The sequence below is a fragment of the Dipodomys ordii genome, unplaced genomic scaffold (genome assembly GCF_000151885.1).
Source record: "Dipodomys ordii isolate 6190 unplaced genomic scaffold, Dord_2.0 Scaffold6, whole genome shotgun sequence".
NCBI lineage: Eukaryota > Metazoa > Chordata > Mammalia > Rodentia > Heteromyidae > Dipodomys > Dipodomys ordii.
In genome coordinates this window covers 14,251,037-14,269,175 of record NW_012267222.1, presented here as the reverse complement: position 1 = coordinate 14,269,175, position 18,139 = coordinate 14,251,037, and the positions used below count along the sequence as shown (strand labels likewise).

The 18,139-nt window shown below is 48.3% G+C and overlaps 1 protein-coding gene across 1 annotated transcript in view; it reads right to left on the bottom strand.

Moving 5' to 3' along the window:
- Asap3 (ArfGAP with SH3 domain, ankyrin repeat and PH domain 3) overlaps nucleotides 1–18,139 on the bottom strand; it is a 56,283-nt gene that overhangs the window by 27,687 nt on the left and 10,457 nt on the right. Inside the window, exons 2-4 of the mRNA XM_013031003.1 lie at nucleotides 1,650–1,722; nucleotides 1,384–1,572; nucleotides 290–318 (exon numbers count right to left, since the gene is read on the bottom strand). Coding sequence (XP_012886457.1) covers nucleotides 290–318; nucleotides 1,384–1,572; nucleotides 1,650–1,722 — 291 coding nt within the window. The remainder of the gene's footprint in view (nucleotides 1–289; nucleotides 319–1,383; nucleotides 1,573–1,649; nucleotides 1,723–18,139) is intronic.

The following is an 18,139-nucleotide window of genomic DNA, read 5'->3' as shown; positions in this document are numbered from 1 at the left end:
AGCCTTGAGCTGAAGAGCTGAGGGACAGCGCCCAGGCCCAGAGTTCAGGCCCCATGACCGGACCCAAAAAAAAAAAAAAAAAAGAGTCTCATGGAGTTTCCTGCCTGGACTGGCTTTGAACCACCATCTGCAGATCTCAGCTTCCTGAGTAGCTAGGATTACAGGCGTGAGCCACCAGCACCCAGCTGGCCTCTGTAATATTTTAGCCAGCCTTTCATAGGTATAGCTCAGTAATCTCCCCTCCTCCAGAAAGCCTGCACCACCCATCCCAAACCCAGCCTGTGCAGACCTCCCGGTGTCTGACCTGACCTCCCATCCCTGTGGTCCCTGAGTCTGTGCCTGGCCTGTGGTGCCTGCCTCAGTTCTTATCTCCCTCTGGGGACCATGACTCTCTTCCTGTGTCACTGGCCTCCAAAGACTCTTGCCCAGAGGGCAGACCCTTAGGGTTTCCATGGCTGAGAGGAACGCTATAGGCTGAAGGCAAAGAAGGACGCAGCTCAATTGGACACGGCACCATTAAAGGCCTCTACATGGGGGACAGCATGTATGATTCAGCTGTCCACAGAGCTTTAATAACAACAGAGACCCTGTGAGCCACCCAAGTGCTGGAGCTTGTTCCTTCCACATGTCCAGTGTTACAGCTAGCTGCAAGGCCTGGGCTCAGGCAGACTGGCTCTTGTGTCCTTGTGAGTAGCAGAGTCAGGATTCCAAGGCAGAGGCCAAGCCCAAGGTCAGGTGCCTGCCACTGAGCTTATGGCTCTCAGAGATGACTGGGCCCTCGAGAGCCAGGAAGGATACTGGGTGGGACTGGAGCAAGTGGCCAGCCCAGGCTATGGGGTCTGGAGGGCGGGAGGCTTGCCTGGGGGATGGCACAGCCAGCCTATAATCCGGATTGCAACCAGACCACCTGGCTTCACACCTGGCTGGAGGTCCTGGGGCAGCGCACCTGTCAATTGTCATCAAGGGCCAACAGTCACCAACCCCACAGAGAACTGTGCCTGCCCATACAAAGAGCCCGTACAAGGCAAGGACTGAGCAGTGGAGACTCAGGAGGGAACTGGGGCTGCTAGGCCAGTGCAGAGGTCAGGCTATAATCTGAAGACAAGTAGATATGACTGGAAAAGCAGAGGATGAAGGGGAATGAGGAGAGGGGACAGTAGTGGCAGTGCTGGCAGCAGTGATGGCAGGGCAAGAACCTAGAGACTGTCTCTCCCTTCCTTCTGAGCTCCTCCAGGGAGCCCACCCTTGCACCTCTGCACATAAGAGGGAGGGAGTGGGTTAGAGCTGGACAGGGGCCTCAGGTCAGGAGTCAGGAGTCAGAGGGTCAAAGGCAAACCAGGAAAAGGGATAAGACTGACCCTGTTCCCAGTAGCTTCTGTTTACCCTGAGCCTGGGGGAGGAACGAGCAGGGAAGGAGGGGCCTCACCAAGTTCTTGAAGAGCGCAGCCACCTCACGGGTGAACACAGCCAAGTTCAGGAAGCCTGTGGACAGCTCATGGCTGCTCTGGGAAAGGTGACTGTTGCCCAAGGACTCCACAGCCTCTTGGTACTGTTCCTCATTCTCCACATGGCCTGTAAGGTAGGGAAAGGAGTTCAGACCATGCTCAAGGCTGGGCTGGGCCTCCAGGACTCCAAGCAGGCTCACCCACCAAGGCCGGAGCTGTGGATCACCCGGATGGCCTTCTTGATCCTCTGCAGGATGGCCTGGTCTCCTTCCAGGATCTGGAAGCCAATGTAGACAGAGGTTCAGCACGCTGAGCTGCAAGGAGCTGAGCTGCATGGAGTCATGGCCCCCCTTCCAAGCACACAGTCTTGATGTCCTCTTACCTCTTCCCAGCACTTCCCTATGTCTCTCACCAAACACAAGCAGACCACCTTCTTCCTCTACGCCTCAGGGTAGCCATGAATTTTCCTCCCAACCCAGTGCTGGCCACGGAAAATATCTTTTTTTTTTTTTTTTTTGGATCCGGTCGTGGGGCCTGAACTCTGGGCCTGGGCGCTGTCCCTCAGCTCTTCAGCTCAAGGCTAGCGCTCTACCACTTGAGCCACAGCGCCACTTCCGGCTTTTTTCTTTTTGCTTATGTGGTGCTGAGGAATCGAACCCAGGGCCTCATGCATGCAAGGCAAGCGCTCTACCACTGAGCCACCTTCCCAGCCCGGCCACGGAAAATATCTTAATTAAAATGTATACCAGGCTGGGCACCGGTGGCTCACGCCTGTAATCCTAGCTACTCAGGAGGCTGAGATCTGAGGATCTCGATTCAAAGCAGCCTGGGCAAGAAGGGCCGTGAAACTCTTATCTCCAATAAACCACCAGCAAACCGGAAGTGGCGCTGTAGCTCAAGTGGTAGAGTGCTAGCCTTGAGCTGAAGAGCTGAGGAACAGCGCCCAGGCCCAGAGTTCAAGCCCTATGACCAACAAAAAGAATAAATAAATAAAATGTATATGGGGCCACGTGCTGGTGAGTCACATCTAGCTACTCAGGAGGCTAAGAACTGAGGATCATGGTTCAAAGCCATCTTAGATGGAAAGTCCATGAGACTCCTATCTCCAATTAGCCACCAGAAAAACCAGAAGTGGAACTGTGGCTCAAAGTGGCAGGCCCTGGGTTCAAGCTCCACAAATGACAAAAAGAAAAAAAAGGTGTGTAGGCCAGGCACTTGTGGCTAGCTACTTGGGAGGCTGAAAACTGAGGATCATAATTCAAAGCCAGCCCAGGCCAGGAAAGTCCGTAAGATGCTTATCTCCAGTTAAGCACCAAAAAGTCAGAAATAGAGCTGTGGATCTGGCTAGCCTTGAGCAGAAAAGCTCAGAGACAGCACTGAGATCCAGGACTGGCACACACATAAAAAAAAGTTATGCAAGCCAGGTGCCAGTGGCTCATGCCTGTAATTCTAGCTACTCAGGAGGCTGAGATCTGAGGATCACAGTTCAAAGCCAGAGCAGGCAGGAAAGTCTATGAGATTCTTACCTCCAATAAACAACTAGAAAACCAGAAGTAGTGCTGTGGCTCAAGCAGTAGAGTACTCACCTTGAGCTGAAGAGCTGAGGGGCAGCGCCCAAGCCCAGAGTTCAAGCCCCACGACCAACAACAACAACAACAAAAAAGAAGTTATGCAGCCCAGTGGGCTATACCAGGTCTGAGTTCAAATTTGGCTCAACCTAGAAGAATCTGTTAACTCATCCAAGTCCTAAACATCTTGTCTGCAAAATATATCGAATATTCATTTAGCAAAGGCCAGAGAATAAATATCTCTGAATCCCCAAAAGTCACAACAGGGAATCTTGTTCAGAAGATGGACGGAGAGCCAGACCCTCGCCCCAAACTAGACACAACCCAGATAGAAAGCTTGCTTGGCTCCGCCTTGCCCTTGTTTGATGGGCCTGCTGCTGGCCTTCTCAAGAGGCTTGGAAAGTGGAGAATGTCAGTGCTGGAAGAGACCTATCATCACAGATAACCTGTTCATTAAATCCCTTCACTCCTGCCTTGAAACCTGAAAAGCTGGACAGTGATTCAGTTAAACCACTATGGCTTTGCTCCCACAAACAGTACAGGTGAAACACGAACAGTTTCCAAAGAGATGTAGAAAAATTCCTAGAGGTGTATGGGTAGGGATGGAAAGGGGAAACAAAGGAGGCAACAATGCTTGATAAGAAATGTACTCGTTATCTTGCCCATGTAATTGTAACTCCCCTGTATGGTATTCTCACAATAAAAAAAAAAGAAAAGAAAAAAGAAAAATTCCTAGAGGGTTAACGCACGTGCCTAACCTATAGAAGAGGCTTACCTAAGTGAATGATGGTTTGCAAAGTGAAGAAGTGTTTACAGGGGAACTCTGTATTTTTCTGCTCAGTTTTACTGTGAGCCTACAACTACTCTACAAAATAAAGCCATAGCCAGGCTATGGATCACATCTGAGGCTGAAATTCAAAGGATTGAGTTTTGAAAACCAGCTAGATGCCAGGCATCCGTGGCTCACACCTGTAATCCTAGCTACTCAGGAGGCTGAGATCTAAGGATTCAAAGCCAGCCCAGGCAGGAAAGTCCAGGAGACTCTTATCTTCAATAAACCACCAGAAAACTGGAAGTGACACTGGCTCACGTGGTAGAGCGCTTGCCTTAAACTGAAAAGCTCAGGGACTGTGCCCAGGTCCAGAGTTCAAGCCCCACAACTGACCAAAAAAAGAAAAGAAAAGAAAAGAAAACCAGCCAGAAAAGTCTCATCCTAAAAAATAACCAGCAAAAAAGCTGGGATAGAGGTGGCTCAAGTGGTAGATAACAGCCAAACATGCAAGCTGCGCAAGCGGCAAGGGCCTGAGCTCAAATCCTAGTACTAGCACACACACACACACACACACACACACAAAGATAAATCTTCTTAAGAAAAAAAATTAGCTATACTCAGGAGGCTAAGATATGAGGATCACGGTTCAAAGCCAGCCTGGTCAGGAAAGTCTGTGAGACTCTTATCTCTAATTAACCACCAGAAAACCAGAAGTGGCACTGGGGCTCAAGAGGTAGAGTGCTTGCCTTGAGCTGAAGAGCTCAGGGACAGCACCCAGGCCCAGAGTTCAAGCCCCATGACAGAAAGAAAAGAAAAGAAAAGAAGGAAGGAAGGGAAAGAAAGAGAGAAGAAGAGAAGAGAAGAGAAGAGCTGGGCACCAGTGACTCATGCCTACCTGCAATCCTAGCTACTCAGGAGGCTGAGATATGAGGATCATGGTTCAAAGCCAGCCCAGGCAGGAAAGTCTATGAGACTCTGATCTCCCATTAACCTCCAGAAAACCAGAAGTGGTGTTGTGGCTCAAAGTGGTAGAGCACTAGCCTTGAGCTGAAGAGCTGAGGGACAGCACCCAGGCCCAGAGTTCAAGCCCCACAACCAACCAAAAATTAAAATAAAAACAAAGGAAAGGAGAGGTACTCTGTCACCTGTCTCTCTGGCTAGAAGGCATTTGTGATAGCTGACACTCGGACTATGAGATAGAAGCAATTTATATTAACAAGTGATAGAACGACAAACTACAAGTATTGTTCCCTATGGCTAGGGAGCCTCCCCCCTTTATCAGCTTTGGACTGCTTATCTCTGGACTTCTTTTCTATGAAGAAAAATAGATATCTATCTTATCTGGACCACTATTATACCTGCCAGGTATTCTATTATTTGTGGCCAAACCTCGCTCTAACTAGTATAGGCAGTCGAGTCACCCTAATTATCTACCAACTGTTCCTTGGTGCAGTGGTCAGGCATGTCAAGAAAAGGTTTCCTGTCCCCATGGCTTTTAGCAACCATGCTCACAGCTATCCATTTATTCTGCATTTGTTCAACCACTTCTGGGTGCCTGCCATGTGTCCACACCCGGGGTCTGGGGTAAAAAGACACCCCAGCTGCCAGGGCATCTTTGTCTGATGTAATCGGACACTCCGGGTGCAATGTGAAGAGGGCTGCAGTGGAAGGTGTGAGGCCCCTGGGGAAGCAGAGCAGCGTCTGCCTGGGAGCAATAGGCTTCCCCTAAGCTTGGCTAAGGTCTCTGGACAGGTGGGAGAGAGTAAGGGCTGCAGTGGAGACTTGGAGGGAGGGTGGTAAGGACCCCAGTCTGCTCATCACTCCTTTGTGCCAACACGTGTTTTCCCATTGCCTATTCAACCAGGCGTGGTGCCAGACCCTGGGGACACAGATGTGAGGTCCTTTCCTCCCAGAAGTTCTCCAGCGTAAAGAATGCAGGTGCCTGCCAGCCCCTGGCTGGTTCTGGAGTCGTAGCTATTCAGGAAGCTGAGAACTGAGGCTCAGGTTTTGAAGCCAGTGGGGAGACTTTGTGAGACGCTTATCTCTAATTAACCAGCAAAAAGCCAGAAATAGAGCTATGGCTCAAGTAGTAGAGCACCAGCCTTGAATGGAACCAGCCAAGTGAGAGCTTGAGGGCCTGAGTTCAAGCCCTAGTACTGGAACAAAGGACACACAGACAGACAGGACTAAAAAATAATATAGAGGGGGGAGATAGACAGGACTAAAAAAATAATATGGAAGGGGAAATAGATCGATCAAAAAAATAAAATAATATGGAGAGGGGGAGGGAACCTATGCTCTGCTTTACCCGCAGAATCCCTTGAGGCTTCTGTGAGGATGCAAACAGCAAGGGCTGCAGGGCAAGGCATCTGCGGGCCGGGAGTAAGACCTGTCTGGCTTCTCAGCCCACACCAGAGCAGCCTTCCTTCCCAGTCCTGAGACTGGATGTGAGAGGGAAAACACAATTAGCCTTCTGGGTCCTGGAGATCTTTCATGGGCCTTGTACTCTGGGCCTGGGTGCTGTCTCTCAGCTCTTCTGCTCAAGGCTACTGCTCTACCACTTAAGCTACAGAGCCACTTCCAGCCTTTTCTGTTTTATGTGGTGCTGAGGAATCGAACCCAGGGCCTCATGCATACAAGGCAAGCACTCTAGAATGAGCCATTTTCCCAGCCCCTCCTAGAGATCTTTTCATCCCTACCAGCAGTTCTCTAAGTGAGTTCCCTGAAGCAACCTCAGAACCAATGGGGAACCTGTCAGATATGCAGCTTCCAGCTCAGTCAGAAAACCTGGGGGTGGGCAAGACCCCTGTGGTGAGTCTAATCCACACCAAAGATCGGGCATTGCTGGTGCGATTCTACTCTTCAGAGGCCTTTACAACTAAAGATATATGGCCTGTGCCTCATGTCTGGCTGCAGTTCCAGCTCCTCAGGTATCTGCTGGGTATCTGCTGTACATCTCCATACCTCAGTTTTCCTAATCATGGAATGGGGGTGAGTTCACAAAGGTGAAATACTTAGGATTATTATTATTGGATAGCTTAAAATGGTATCTATTTCAAAACTGAATTTGGACCAGGAATTCCTCAACTTCTCTTGAACCCCTTAGACATACTCCCCGCTTTGGGTGTAGGTGCCGCAGGCCCTGCTCTGTGCCAGGCTTGTTACTTATCCCACACCTAGACATACATTGAGATAACATCATCATGGGAGTGATTTCTTTTCACCATTTTTCAGATAAGAACCATGTACTTTGGGCTGGGAGGTGGCTCAGTGGAAGAGCGCTTGCCTTGCATGCAAGAGGCCCTGGGTTCGATTCCTCAGCACCACATAAGCAAAAAGAAAAAAGCCGGAAGTGGCGCTGTGACTCAAGTGGTAGAGCGTAGCCTTGAGCTGAAGAGCTGAGGGACAGCACCCAGGCCCAGAGTTCAGACCCCACAATGGACAAAAAAAAAAATCCCAATGATGTCAAAGGTCTAATATCCAATATATACAGGGAGCTTAAGAAACTAATTCCTCCCAAATCTAATTAATCACTAAATGGGCAAGGGAGCTAAACAGAGACCTCTGAGAAGAGGTATACATGGCAAAGAAACACATGAGGAAATGCTCATCATCCCAGGCCATAAAGGAAATGCTAATAAAAACAACTCTGAGATACCACCTTACCCCAGTCAGAATGGCCTATATTCTGAATTCAGACAACAACAAATGTTTGTGGGGATGCAGAGAAAGAGGAACCCTATTACACTGCTGGTGGGAATGTAAACTAATACGACCACTCTGGAAAACAATCTGGAGGTTCCTCAAAAAAATAAACATAGACATACCCTACAACCCAGCCATATCACTCCTAGGCATCTACCCTGTGCAACAAGGACACATGCACATTCGTGTTCATTGTTCACAATAGTCAAGATATGGAAACAACCCAGATGCCCCACTACAGATGAATGAATCCAAAAAATGTGGTACCTATATACAATGGAATTTTAGACAGACATTAGAAAGGATAAAATAATGGCTTTTGCAGGGAAATGGAAGGAACTAGAACAAATTATGTTGAGCAAGGTAAGTCAAGATCAGAGAGACAAATGGAACATATGCTCCCTGATATGTAAGTATTAGATTTAAAATGCAACAATATATGACAAAGTAAACAGGACTCAAGACACCCATACACAGTGAAAAGCACCAAATTGTAATACCCAAGGACCTCTTCATACACACACACACACACCACACACACACACACACCACACACACACACACACCATACACACACACACACACACACTCTGAAAAGAACTTCAAAGATAAGGAAACAAAGGACCTCTTAATTTGTCTTATCATTTTCAGATGACTTTGTATCTTTATCTCATATATGGTATATACAGGGGCACATCTGAGGGAAGGGGGGAAGAGCTCAGGGACAGCACCCACACCCTGAGTTCAAGCCCCAGGACCGGCAAAATAAAAAGTTTCTGCACAGATAAGACATAGCTACTAAACTAGAAAGACAGGCAACTAACTGAAAAAAGATCTTTACCAACAATACATTAGAAAAATATCCAATATATCCTAATATCCTAATATCCAATATATACAAGGAGCTCAAGAAACAAACCCCGCCCAAACTTAATATACCAATTACTAGATGGACAAGGGAGCTAGGAGAGACTTCTCAGAAGAGGTAAGAATGGAAGAGAGACACATGAGGAAATGTTCATCATTCCTGGCCATAAAGAATTGCAAATCAAAACACTTCTGAGATTCCATTTCACCACAGTTAGATTGGCCAACAATAAATGCTGGTGGAGATGTGGGAAAGGGAACATTACTACACTGTTGGTACAACCAGAGTGGTACAACCACCCTGGACAGCAATCTGGAGGCTCCTCAAAAAAAAAAAAAAAAAAAACTAAACCTAGACCTTCCCTACAACCCAGCCATACCACTCCTATGCATCTACCCAGCATATGATAAGGACATGTGAACATCCATGTTCATTACTGCACTATTTATAACAGTCAAGATATGCAAACAACCTAGATGCCCCACAATAAATGACTGGATCCAAAAACTGTAGTACCTATATAAAATGGAATTTTACACAGACATTAGAAAGAATAAAATAATGTCATTTGCAGGGAAGTGGATGGAACTAGAACAAATCATGGTAAGTGAGATAAGCCGAGACCAGAGAAACAAACTACTCATGTTCTCCCTGATATGCAGAAGTTAGATCTAAGACGCCCTGGGATATGACAAATTACACAGGATTCTATATACTCACATTTAGTAAAATCAAAAGAGAACCACAAAGGAGAGAATCACCAAGGCCTAAGCGCCTTTTCATATTTATATAAAATAATACTGAAATGAATTCCAAAGATATGGAAGCAAAAGACTTGTTTTTTCTTGTTCTGATGATTCTGTATTCTTTATCTTATATACAGTGTATTCACATGTAGGAAGTGGCAGGAGGGCACAGAATCCAAGGAAAAAGGGTGAAAAAGTGCAGCAGTAGTGCACACTGGACATTGATGAAAGTAAACTGTGCGTGGAGATGGGAGGGAGGGAATAGGAGAAAATGAGGGAACAAATGATACTATGCCAAAGGAAATACACTCATTACTTGACGCATGTAAATGTAACCCTCTGTATATCACTTCTATTATAACAATAAAGTAAATGAGAGAGAGAGAGAGATGGGGTGCCAAGCCAAAGAAAACAGGTTTTGAGCAGTAATGAATTTGGAGCAAACATCCAAGGAAAGAAGTTCCCAAGAGAAGAAGAGGTAACCCCTGGAACGGGGGAGCTCCCAGCGGCTCGAGGTATTCAAGGACTTCAGGTGCTAAGAGCAATTCAGACATCAGATTCTGGATTAGAATGGATGGCCATCTAGATTTCATTCCTTCTTTTGGCAGTGCTAGGATGGATCAGACCCTTGCATGTGCTAGGCAAGCATTCTACCACTGAGCCTGCCCACAGTGTAACATTAGGGGCCATGGGCTCCCTGCTGCCTTACCTGAAAGTCATTCTGCAAGCCCCATTCCCGGGTCAATAGAACCCATTCTTCATTCCTGTGGTTTCTGAGCCAGCTGTGATTACCATGGCAACTCAACCAACAGGGCAGAGCTACTAAAGCCAGGGCCCAGGGAACTGAAGATTAAATATTATTACTGGATATTCACTCCTTTCGGCCATTATACTGTAAGGTTCTGGCACCAATTTGGAACTCCTATGACCATTGCCAGTAATCAATCACAATTATTTTTCCCACTGACCCTGGGTTTGGCTCATCCTTCTGCTAAGCTGACTCCCCAGGTAGTCTCCACCTGTAAACACCTGTTGTCAATTATAGTTGGTACCACAGATGGGAACCATTTTGAGGGCTGAGTGTAGTGTTGTATACCTGTCATTTATTTGAGAGGTGGAGACAGCAAGATCTAGGTCTTAGGTCAATCCTGGGTAACACCAAAGGAAAGCTGGGGGGTCTGTGGATCACACACATAACTCCAGTTACTTAAAAGGTAGAAATCAGGGTGACTGCAGTTCCAGGGCAGCACAGGCAAAAAGCAAACAAGACTCTACCACAATCAATAAAATAATAAAAAGAATAACTTTTAAAAAGCTGAGTGTTCACACCTGTAATCCTAGCTACTCAGGAGATTGAGATCTGAGGATCGTGATTCTAAGCTAACATAGGCAGAAAAGTCCCTGTAAAGCCGGGCACCGGTGGCTCATACCTGTAATCCTAGCTACTCAGGAAGCTGAGATCTGAGGATCGAGGTTCAAAGCCAGCCTGGGCAGGAAAGTCCGTGAGACTCTTACCTCCAATAAACAACTAGAAAACCGGAAGTGGCACTGTGGCTCAAGTGGTAGAGCGCTTGCCTTGAGCTGAAGAGCACAGGGACAGCGCCCAAGCTCAGAGTTCAGGCCCCATGACGGACCAAAAAAAAAAAGAAAGAAAGAAAAAAAAAAGTCCCTGTGAGACTCTTATCTCCAATTAACCTCTCAAAAACTCTCCAATTAACCACTCAAAAACCAGAAGTGGGGTGTGGCTCAAAGTGGTAGAGTGCTAGCCTTGAGCAGAAGAGCTCAGGGACAGTGCTCAGGCCCTGAGTTCAAGCCCCACAGCTGGAAAAAAATAAAATTTAAATTTAAAATTCCAGTACCACCAGACCAAACATTTCTGTCTTTGCCTTGAACCACCATCATGTCCTTGAAACACAGCATAAGAGAACATCCACTATATTTCTTCCAATAGACTTTTACAGACTGTAAAACAAAGGCTCAAACAAGTTCACTCCCCAGGACCCACCAAAGCCCTCTGGTGCCACACCCACTGTGAGCACTATAGACCAATCAGAACAGTTCTCTGAGCCAGCAAATTTCTGGGCAGAAGGGAAAAACTCTCACAAATTGATTGGACCACTCTCCAACAATGTATGCGTTGTTGGGATGAATCAGGCCTAGGGGCTTTTAAAGCATCTCTGAATGCTAGAGTCCTTTCCCACATTTCTCCATCAACATTAACCGTACACCTGGTGTGGGAAGGTAGGAAAGCAGCTCTGTGAGGGCAAATCTGGCTCCTAGATCTTTTTTTTTTTTTTCTTTTTTGGGTCCAGTCGTGAGGTCTGAACTCTGGGCCTGGGCGCTGTCCCTCAGCTCTTCATCTCAAGGCTAGCACTCTACCACTTGAGCCACAGCGCCACTTCTGGCTTTTTTCTTATGTGGTGCTGAGGAATCGAACCCAGGGCCTCGAGCATGCAAGGCAAGTACTCTACCACTGAGCCACCTTCCCAGCCCGATCTTTTTTTTTTTGTTTGTTAGTTGTGGGGCTTGAACTCTGGGCTTGGGTGCTATCCCTGTACTCTTCAGCTCAAGGGGAATGCTTTACCGCTTGAGCCACAGTGCCACTTCCAGGTTTCTAGTGGTTTATTGGAGATAAGTGTCTCATGGATTTTCCTTCCCAGGCTGGCTTTGAACCGTGATCCTCAGATCTCAGCCTTGTGAATAGCTAGGATTACAGGCAGGAGCCACCAGTGCCTGGCTGATCTTTTAATTGTATTTTTTTCTTTTTTTGGGTCCGGTCGTGGGGCCTGAACTCTGGGCTTGGGCGCTGTCCCTCAGCTCTTCAGCTCAAGGCTAGCGCTCTACCACTTGAGCCACAGAGCCACTTCCGACTTTTTTTCTTTTTTTGCTTATGTGGTGCTAAGGAATCGAACTCAGGGCCTCCGGCATGCAAGGCAAGCGCTCTACCACTGAGCCACCTTTCCAGCCCCTTTTAATTGTATTTTTATTATCTTTAGGTACTTGGACAAAGGCGTTACTATTCAACAAATCAGTTTATGAATACATCTTGATTGATGTCACCCCTTCCTCATTCTCCCCCATCTCTCCCAACCTGACCCCTCCCCTCAGTTTTCCCAGTTTCAAAGAGTGTGCATTAAATATGAGTGCACCCATCCCTTTCCTCTCTTCACTCCTGTACGCCCTCCTCCTTTGATCTTTGATGATGAGGGCAGGAAAGTTAAATTACATGTTCTACCTATTAAACGTGATCATTAAAACATGGTATTTTAATGAGCATTCCAAGTTGTACTCAAGACATTAAATGAATGATATGTGAAGTGCAAAGAACTAGAATTTCTCACTTCTAGATCCAATTATTAATTTACAGGAAATGTAGACGATCGTCTTTCCTGCCTGGGCTAGCTTTGAACCATGATCCTCTGATCTGAGCCTCCTAAGTACCTAGGATTTCAGACGTGAGCCACCAGTACCCAGCCAACAAAGGGTTCTTATATTCAGAAAAGCTGGGCCTATGCTATGGCCTATCTGCAGGACCTCAAATCCTTAAACCTCCCCTTGCCACCTACTGGGGGAGGAAGGCACATGTGACACAGGCCTGGCGCTGGGATGAAAGGTATCAGAACTGGTCCCTGTCTCAGGTGCTCACAGAACACAGATGAGGAGCTGCTTGCTAAGAACCAAGGAGGCCTTGAAAAGCCTGGCACAGGATAGCAGCACCAAGCACCACCCAACTCACCCAAGGCAGAAGGAAGCTTCTTCAAAGTCATAAATGAGGAGGTGATGGGGGAAAGGAGGCGAGGGATGAGCCTTCAGAGCAGAGGCTGCGCACTGCTGAGCGTGCACAGGAGCATCGGCCACCTACTACATGCCAGGCTTAATTCTTGGTCCTGGACCTACTTTGAGTCTCCACATGATCCTCTGAGCAACCCCAGGAGGCTTCATAGATGAGGAAACTGAGGCCCAGGGAAGTCATGGCATGTGCCAAGCTCACACAACTTGTCAAATGCTGAAACCTAAACTTCCAGACTGCAGAAGCCATGCTTTTACCCAAACTTCTGGGTTGTGTCCTGTAAGTGGTAGCACCCTTGGGGGTCTGAACAAGAGGAAAGGGCTTGACAAATTCTCCCAGTAGCAAATTCTGCTCCAGAGACCACTTATAGTGATGCATACCTATAGTCCCAGCCAGTCAGGAGGTAGAAATAGAGCATCATAATCCAAGACCAAACTTGGAAAAAAAATTAACCAGACCTTATCTCAAAAACTAAACCAGGGGGCTGGGAAGGTAGAGCGCTTGCCTTGCATGCCTGAGGCCCTGGGTTCGATTCCTCAGCAACACATAAGCAAAAAGAAAAAAGCCGGAAGTGGCGCTGTGGCTCAAGTGGTAGAGCATAGCCTTGAGCTGAAGAGCTGAGGGACAGCGTCCAGGCCCAGAGTTCAGGCCCCACGACCGGACCCAAAAAAAAACAAACAAACAAACAAAAAAACTAAACCAGATGTTGGTGGCTCATACTTGTTATTCTAACTACCCAGAAAGCTGAGATCTGGGAATCGAGGTTCAAAGTCAGACATAGCAGGAAAGCCCATGAGGCTCCTTAATTAACTACTTAAAAAAAAAAGCGTAAAGTGGGGGTGTGACTCAAGTAGTAGAGTGCTAGCCTTGAGCACAAAAGCTCAGGGACAGCTCCCAAAACCGAGTTCAAGCCCTAGGATCTCCCCCACACACCCCAATCCCACTCAAAAACAAAACAAAAAAAACAAAAAAACTAAAACAAACAGGGCACAGATCCTTCCGCTATGCAGAAAGGCCAAGGTCCAAGGCGGGCCTAAGCTTAAGTCTAGAACCAAACCTGAAAAATAAGTAAAGCAAAAAATGCTGAGGGCATGACTCAAGGGGTAGAGTGATTCTCTAGATTCTCTAAGCAAGCACAAGGCCCTGAGATTAAAACCTTAAGGAAGGAAGGAGGGAGGGAGGGAGAGAGGGAGGGAGGGATTTGTTGTTGTTGTTATTGTTTTTTAAAAAGAAAAAGAAAGAGGGGCTGGAAAGGTGGCTCAGCAGTAGAGCGCTTGCTTTGCATGCATGAGGCCCTGGGTTCGATTCCTCAGCCCCACATAAGCAAAAAAGAAAAAAAGCCGGAAGTGGTGCGGTGGCTCAAGTGGTAGAGCGCTAGCCTTGAGCTGAAGAGCTGAGGGACAGCGCCCAGGCCCAGAGTTCAGGCCCACGACCGGACCCCCCCCCAAAAAAAAAGACAGAGAGAGAGAAAGGGAGGGAGAGAGAGAGAGGGAGAGAGAGGGGGGAGAGGGAGGGGGAGAGAGAGAGAGAGAGAGAGAGAGAGAGAGAGAGAGAGAGAGAGAGAGAGAGAGAGAGAGAGAAAGGGGCAGAAGGGAAGAAAAGAAGATCTTTCCACTCTAGGACTTGGCTGCAGCCTAAGCAGGTACAGGGAGTCCAGCCTGGCCATAGGGTGGCCCTTTCCAACAGGAAGGACTCCCAGGATTTGCCTATTACCAACTTGCATCCACCACCGCCCTACTTAGGAGTGCTCATTTGGGATAAGCAGTTTGTGCCCTGCTCTTCCTCCCAACGGCCTGGTAAGGTAGTGATTAGCCTCTGTACTGGGATAGGTTGGCCAATTTGCCCAAAGTCTTAGAGGACACCAGGCAGCAGTGGCTCATGCTTGCAATCCTAGCTACTCAGGAGGCGGAGATCTGAGATTCCCTATCTAATACAATGATTTCAGGGCTCTAGAGGAGCTCTGGGACTCAGAGTTGGGATTTCTGGCCACCCCAGCTTGGGCCAGCAGCAGCAGGCCCAGAAAGCTGTAGAGAGTTGTACCTGGGGAAACCCCCACACCCAGCACCAAAAAGGAACCAAGCAGTCAGACTGGGATGGGGAAAGCTCTTCCAGCTGCCCTCTGTGTCTCCGTACAGAGGTAGCCCTGCCTGCCTCTGCCACACGGAGTGGCCATTCTGCCAGGCCTGAAAGCCAGCATCTGGGCCAGCCCCATCTGCTCCAGCCCCAAGAGGTGACCGCTCCCCTTCTCCTCCCTCCCTGGGCCTCCTCTTCTGGGCTCCCAGTCTGGAATGAAGAGGCCAGGGGGGTGACAGGGAAGGCTCCTGCAAGCTCTGCTATTTATTATTTCAGGATCTCTCCACCTCGGGCTGTTTTCCTTCCTGCATTGCTGGAGCCCCTGCCTGCCATGCGTCTCCGCGGAGCCTCCAGGAGGGCTCCCAGCCCGGGCATCTGTCCAGCCTCGCCAGCTCAGCCCCGGCGCTGAGGAGAGGGGGCTACAGGAAAGGAGCTGTGACCTCAACTATGTGGAGGCCTCTGCAAACCCCAAGCTTCCTGGCTGGAGTTTTCCTCAAGAGACTGCCCGGAGGCGATGAGCTAAGAGATCAACAACTTTGCCTGGCTGATGGCTGAAGATTCCCGAAGATTCCCGCCTGACCCCTGGCTGGCAGCCCTGGGGGAGAGCCCAACCTGCCGCTGGACAGAGCAGCACAGGGTCTGGCGCCTCCCACCCTGGCCCTCTGGGCTCCTCTGGTGGCCAGGATGGACCTGTGTCCTCCTGGGCTTACTACCTGTCCTTAACCCTTTGCTCTCCATCAATGGAGCTCTTGGCAATTTCCTGTCTGTGCTAAAGCTGTGTCCAGCAGCCAGACTCAGCTCCTGCTGCTTCCTCTGCCTGGGGCCCTTCCCCCTCTGTCTCCAGACCCTCTGTCTCTCCCTGTCAGCTGACACTTCCTCCCTTCCCACCACCTTTCTGTCACTTCAAGCCAACCACAGGATTTATCAGACAGTGGTCCCGGCCCTGTGACCCACCCATGTCTGACCTTGATGGGACTGAAAATTCTAGAAGGGCAAGGACTGTCTCATGTGCCCTGGTTCTGTAATGCCAGCCCAGGCAGCTCTGGCATGAGGGCATCCTTAAACATGTGTGGAATGAATGAGTGATTAAATGAAGAATGAAACCAGGTGCCAGTGGTTCATGCCTTATTCCTAACTACTCAGAAAGCTGAGATCTGAGGATTGTAGTTCAAAGCCAGTCCAGGCAGGAAAGTCTATAAAACTCTTATCCTCAACTAATCAGCAAGAAGCTGGAAACAGAGCACCAGCCTTGAGAAGCTAAGGGACAGCCCCACGCCCTGAGTTCAAGCCCCAATACCTACACCTCCAAAAATATAATAATAATAAAAGAATATTAGTATAGGGCTGGGAATGTGGCTCAGTGGTAGAGTGCTTGCCTTGCATGCATGAGGCCCTGGGTTCAATTCCTCAGCACTGCATAAGCAGAAAAAGGCCGGACATGGCGCTGTGGCTCAAGTGGTAGAGTGCTAGCCTTGAGCTGAAGAGCTGAGGGACAGCACCCAGGCCCAGAGTTCAGGCGCACAACCGGACCCTCCCCCCCCAAAAAAAGAATATTAGTATATAGGAAAAGCAGTAGAATCAAGAACTCTAGCTTTCATGTCACACTGTCCTGAGATCAAGACTAAGGTTCTAGTACTCTTTGCTGTGTGACTAAGGCAAGAGGCTTAGCTTCTCTGAGCCTCTGCCCCCTCACATGGGATAATAAGCAACTGTTTCATAGGCCCTACGCTCTCCCTCCACTGAGACTCCATGGAAGCCCTGGAATGGGAAGCAAGGTCATGAAGCATAACACAGCTCTGTGGCATATTGCTCAAATACAAACCCTGGCTCTACCACTCACTGCAAGTTGCCAGATCTGACTCTAACAACAATAAATGGAGAATGCGCCCTTGATTTGAGTTTCAGACAATCAAAGACAGCATCTTGGGTTCAGTTCCCAGGACATCCCATAAGTCACATGACAACCTGCTCACTAGATTAGCTCACCTGCTTATGCTTCAGAACGTCTTTATGTGGGGAATCACATGATGAAGGTGGAAATGATCGCAGTACCACCTGGCGTGTTTGCGTGTTTTAATTGCTTTGAAAACAACCCAGAAAACACAGATGAACTCTGAAAACATTAAGGTTGCTACTGAAAGAAGCTGGACACAGAAGGCTGTGTGAACTGTGGGGATAAGCAAATCTACACAGGCAGAAAGCTGCTGGTACCCGTGTGAGTGTGAGTGTGTGTGTGCATGTGTGTTCCTTTTTAGGATCACTAAATTGCATGGTGCTTTTTTTTTTTGGTCAGTCATGAGGCTTGAACTCAGGGTGTGGGCACTATCCCTGAGCTCTTTTTTTTTTGTTGGTCGTAGGGCTTGAACTCTGGGCTTGGGCGCTGTCCCTGTGCTCTTCAGCTCAAGGCAAGCGCTCTACCGCTTGAGCCATAGCACCACTTCTGGTTTTCTAGTGGTTAATCTCATGGACTCTCCTGCAGGGGCTGGCTTTGAACTATGATCCTCAGATCTCATCCTCCTGAGTAGCTAGGATTACAGGCGTGAGCCACCGGCTCCTGGCAAATTGTACGTGTTAAAATGGCTAAAACGATACATTTTCTTCCTCCTCACCCCCGCAGTACTCTGACTTGCTTGCTAGGCAGGCACTCACAGGGCCTCACATTTATGCCCAGAGCAGATATGATCCTACTATTTATGCTGCTGGCAGAGTTAGGCTAACGGACATGGCTAACTACATTTTTATTGGTTGAGAGAGGGTCTCATGAGCTTTGCCTGGGATAGCCTCAAATGAAAATCTTGTGGATGTCAGCTAGGATTACAGGGGTAATCCACCTTGCCCAGACTTACAACTTTTTAAACAAATCTTTCCAAAAGGGGGTTAGAGTGTGCAGCCAGATCCAAGAGCTGGGTGAGCTCTTGGCAAATGTTTGATGAAGAAACAGTAAAAGGGAGAGAGCAAAGGGCAGAGCCAAGGGCAGGTTCCTGCTTTGTGCCAGGGCCACGCAAAGAACTCTCGTGCTCTCACAGAAACTGCCTCACCTCAGCTGCAACCATGTGGAATCCCTAGTCCTCTCTTGTCTAGTACTGGGTTTGAACTCACCACCTCATGCTTGCTAGGCAAGTGCTCTACTAGTAGAGCCTTCTTGTTTTAGTTTGTGTTTCAAGAAGGCTCT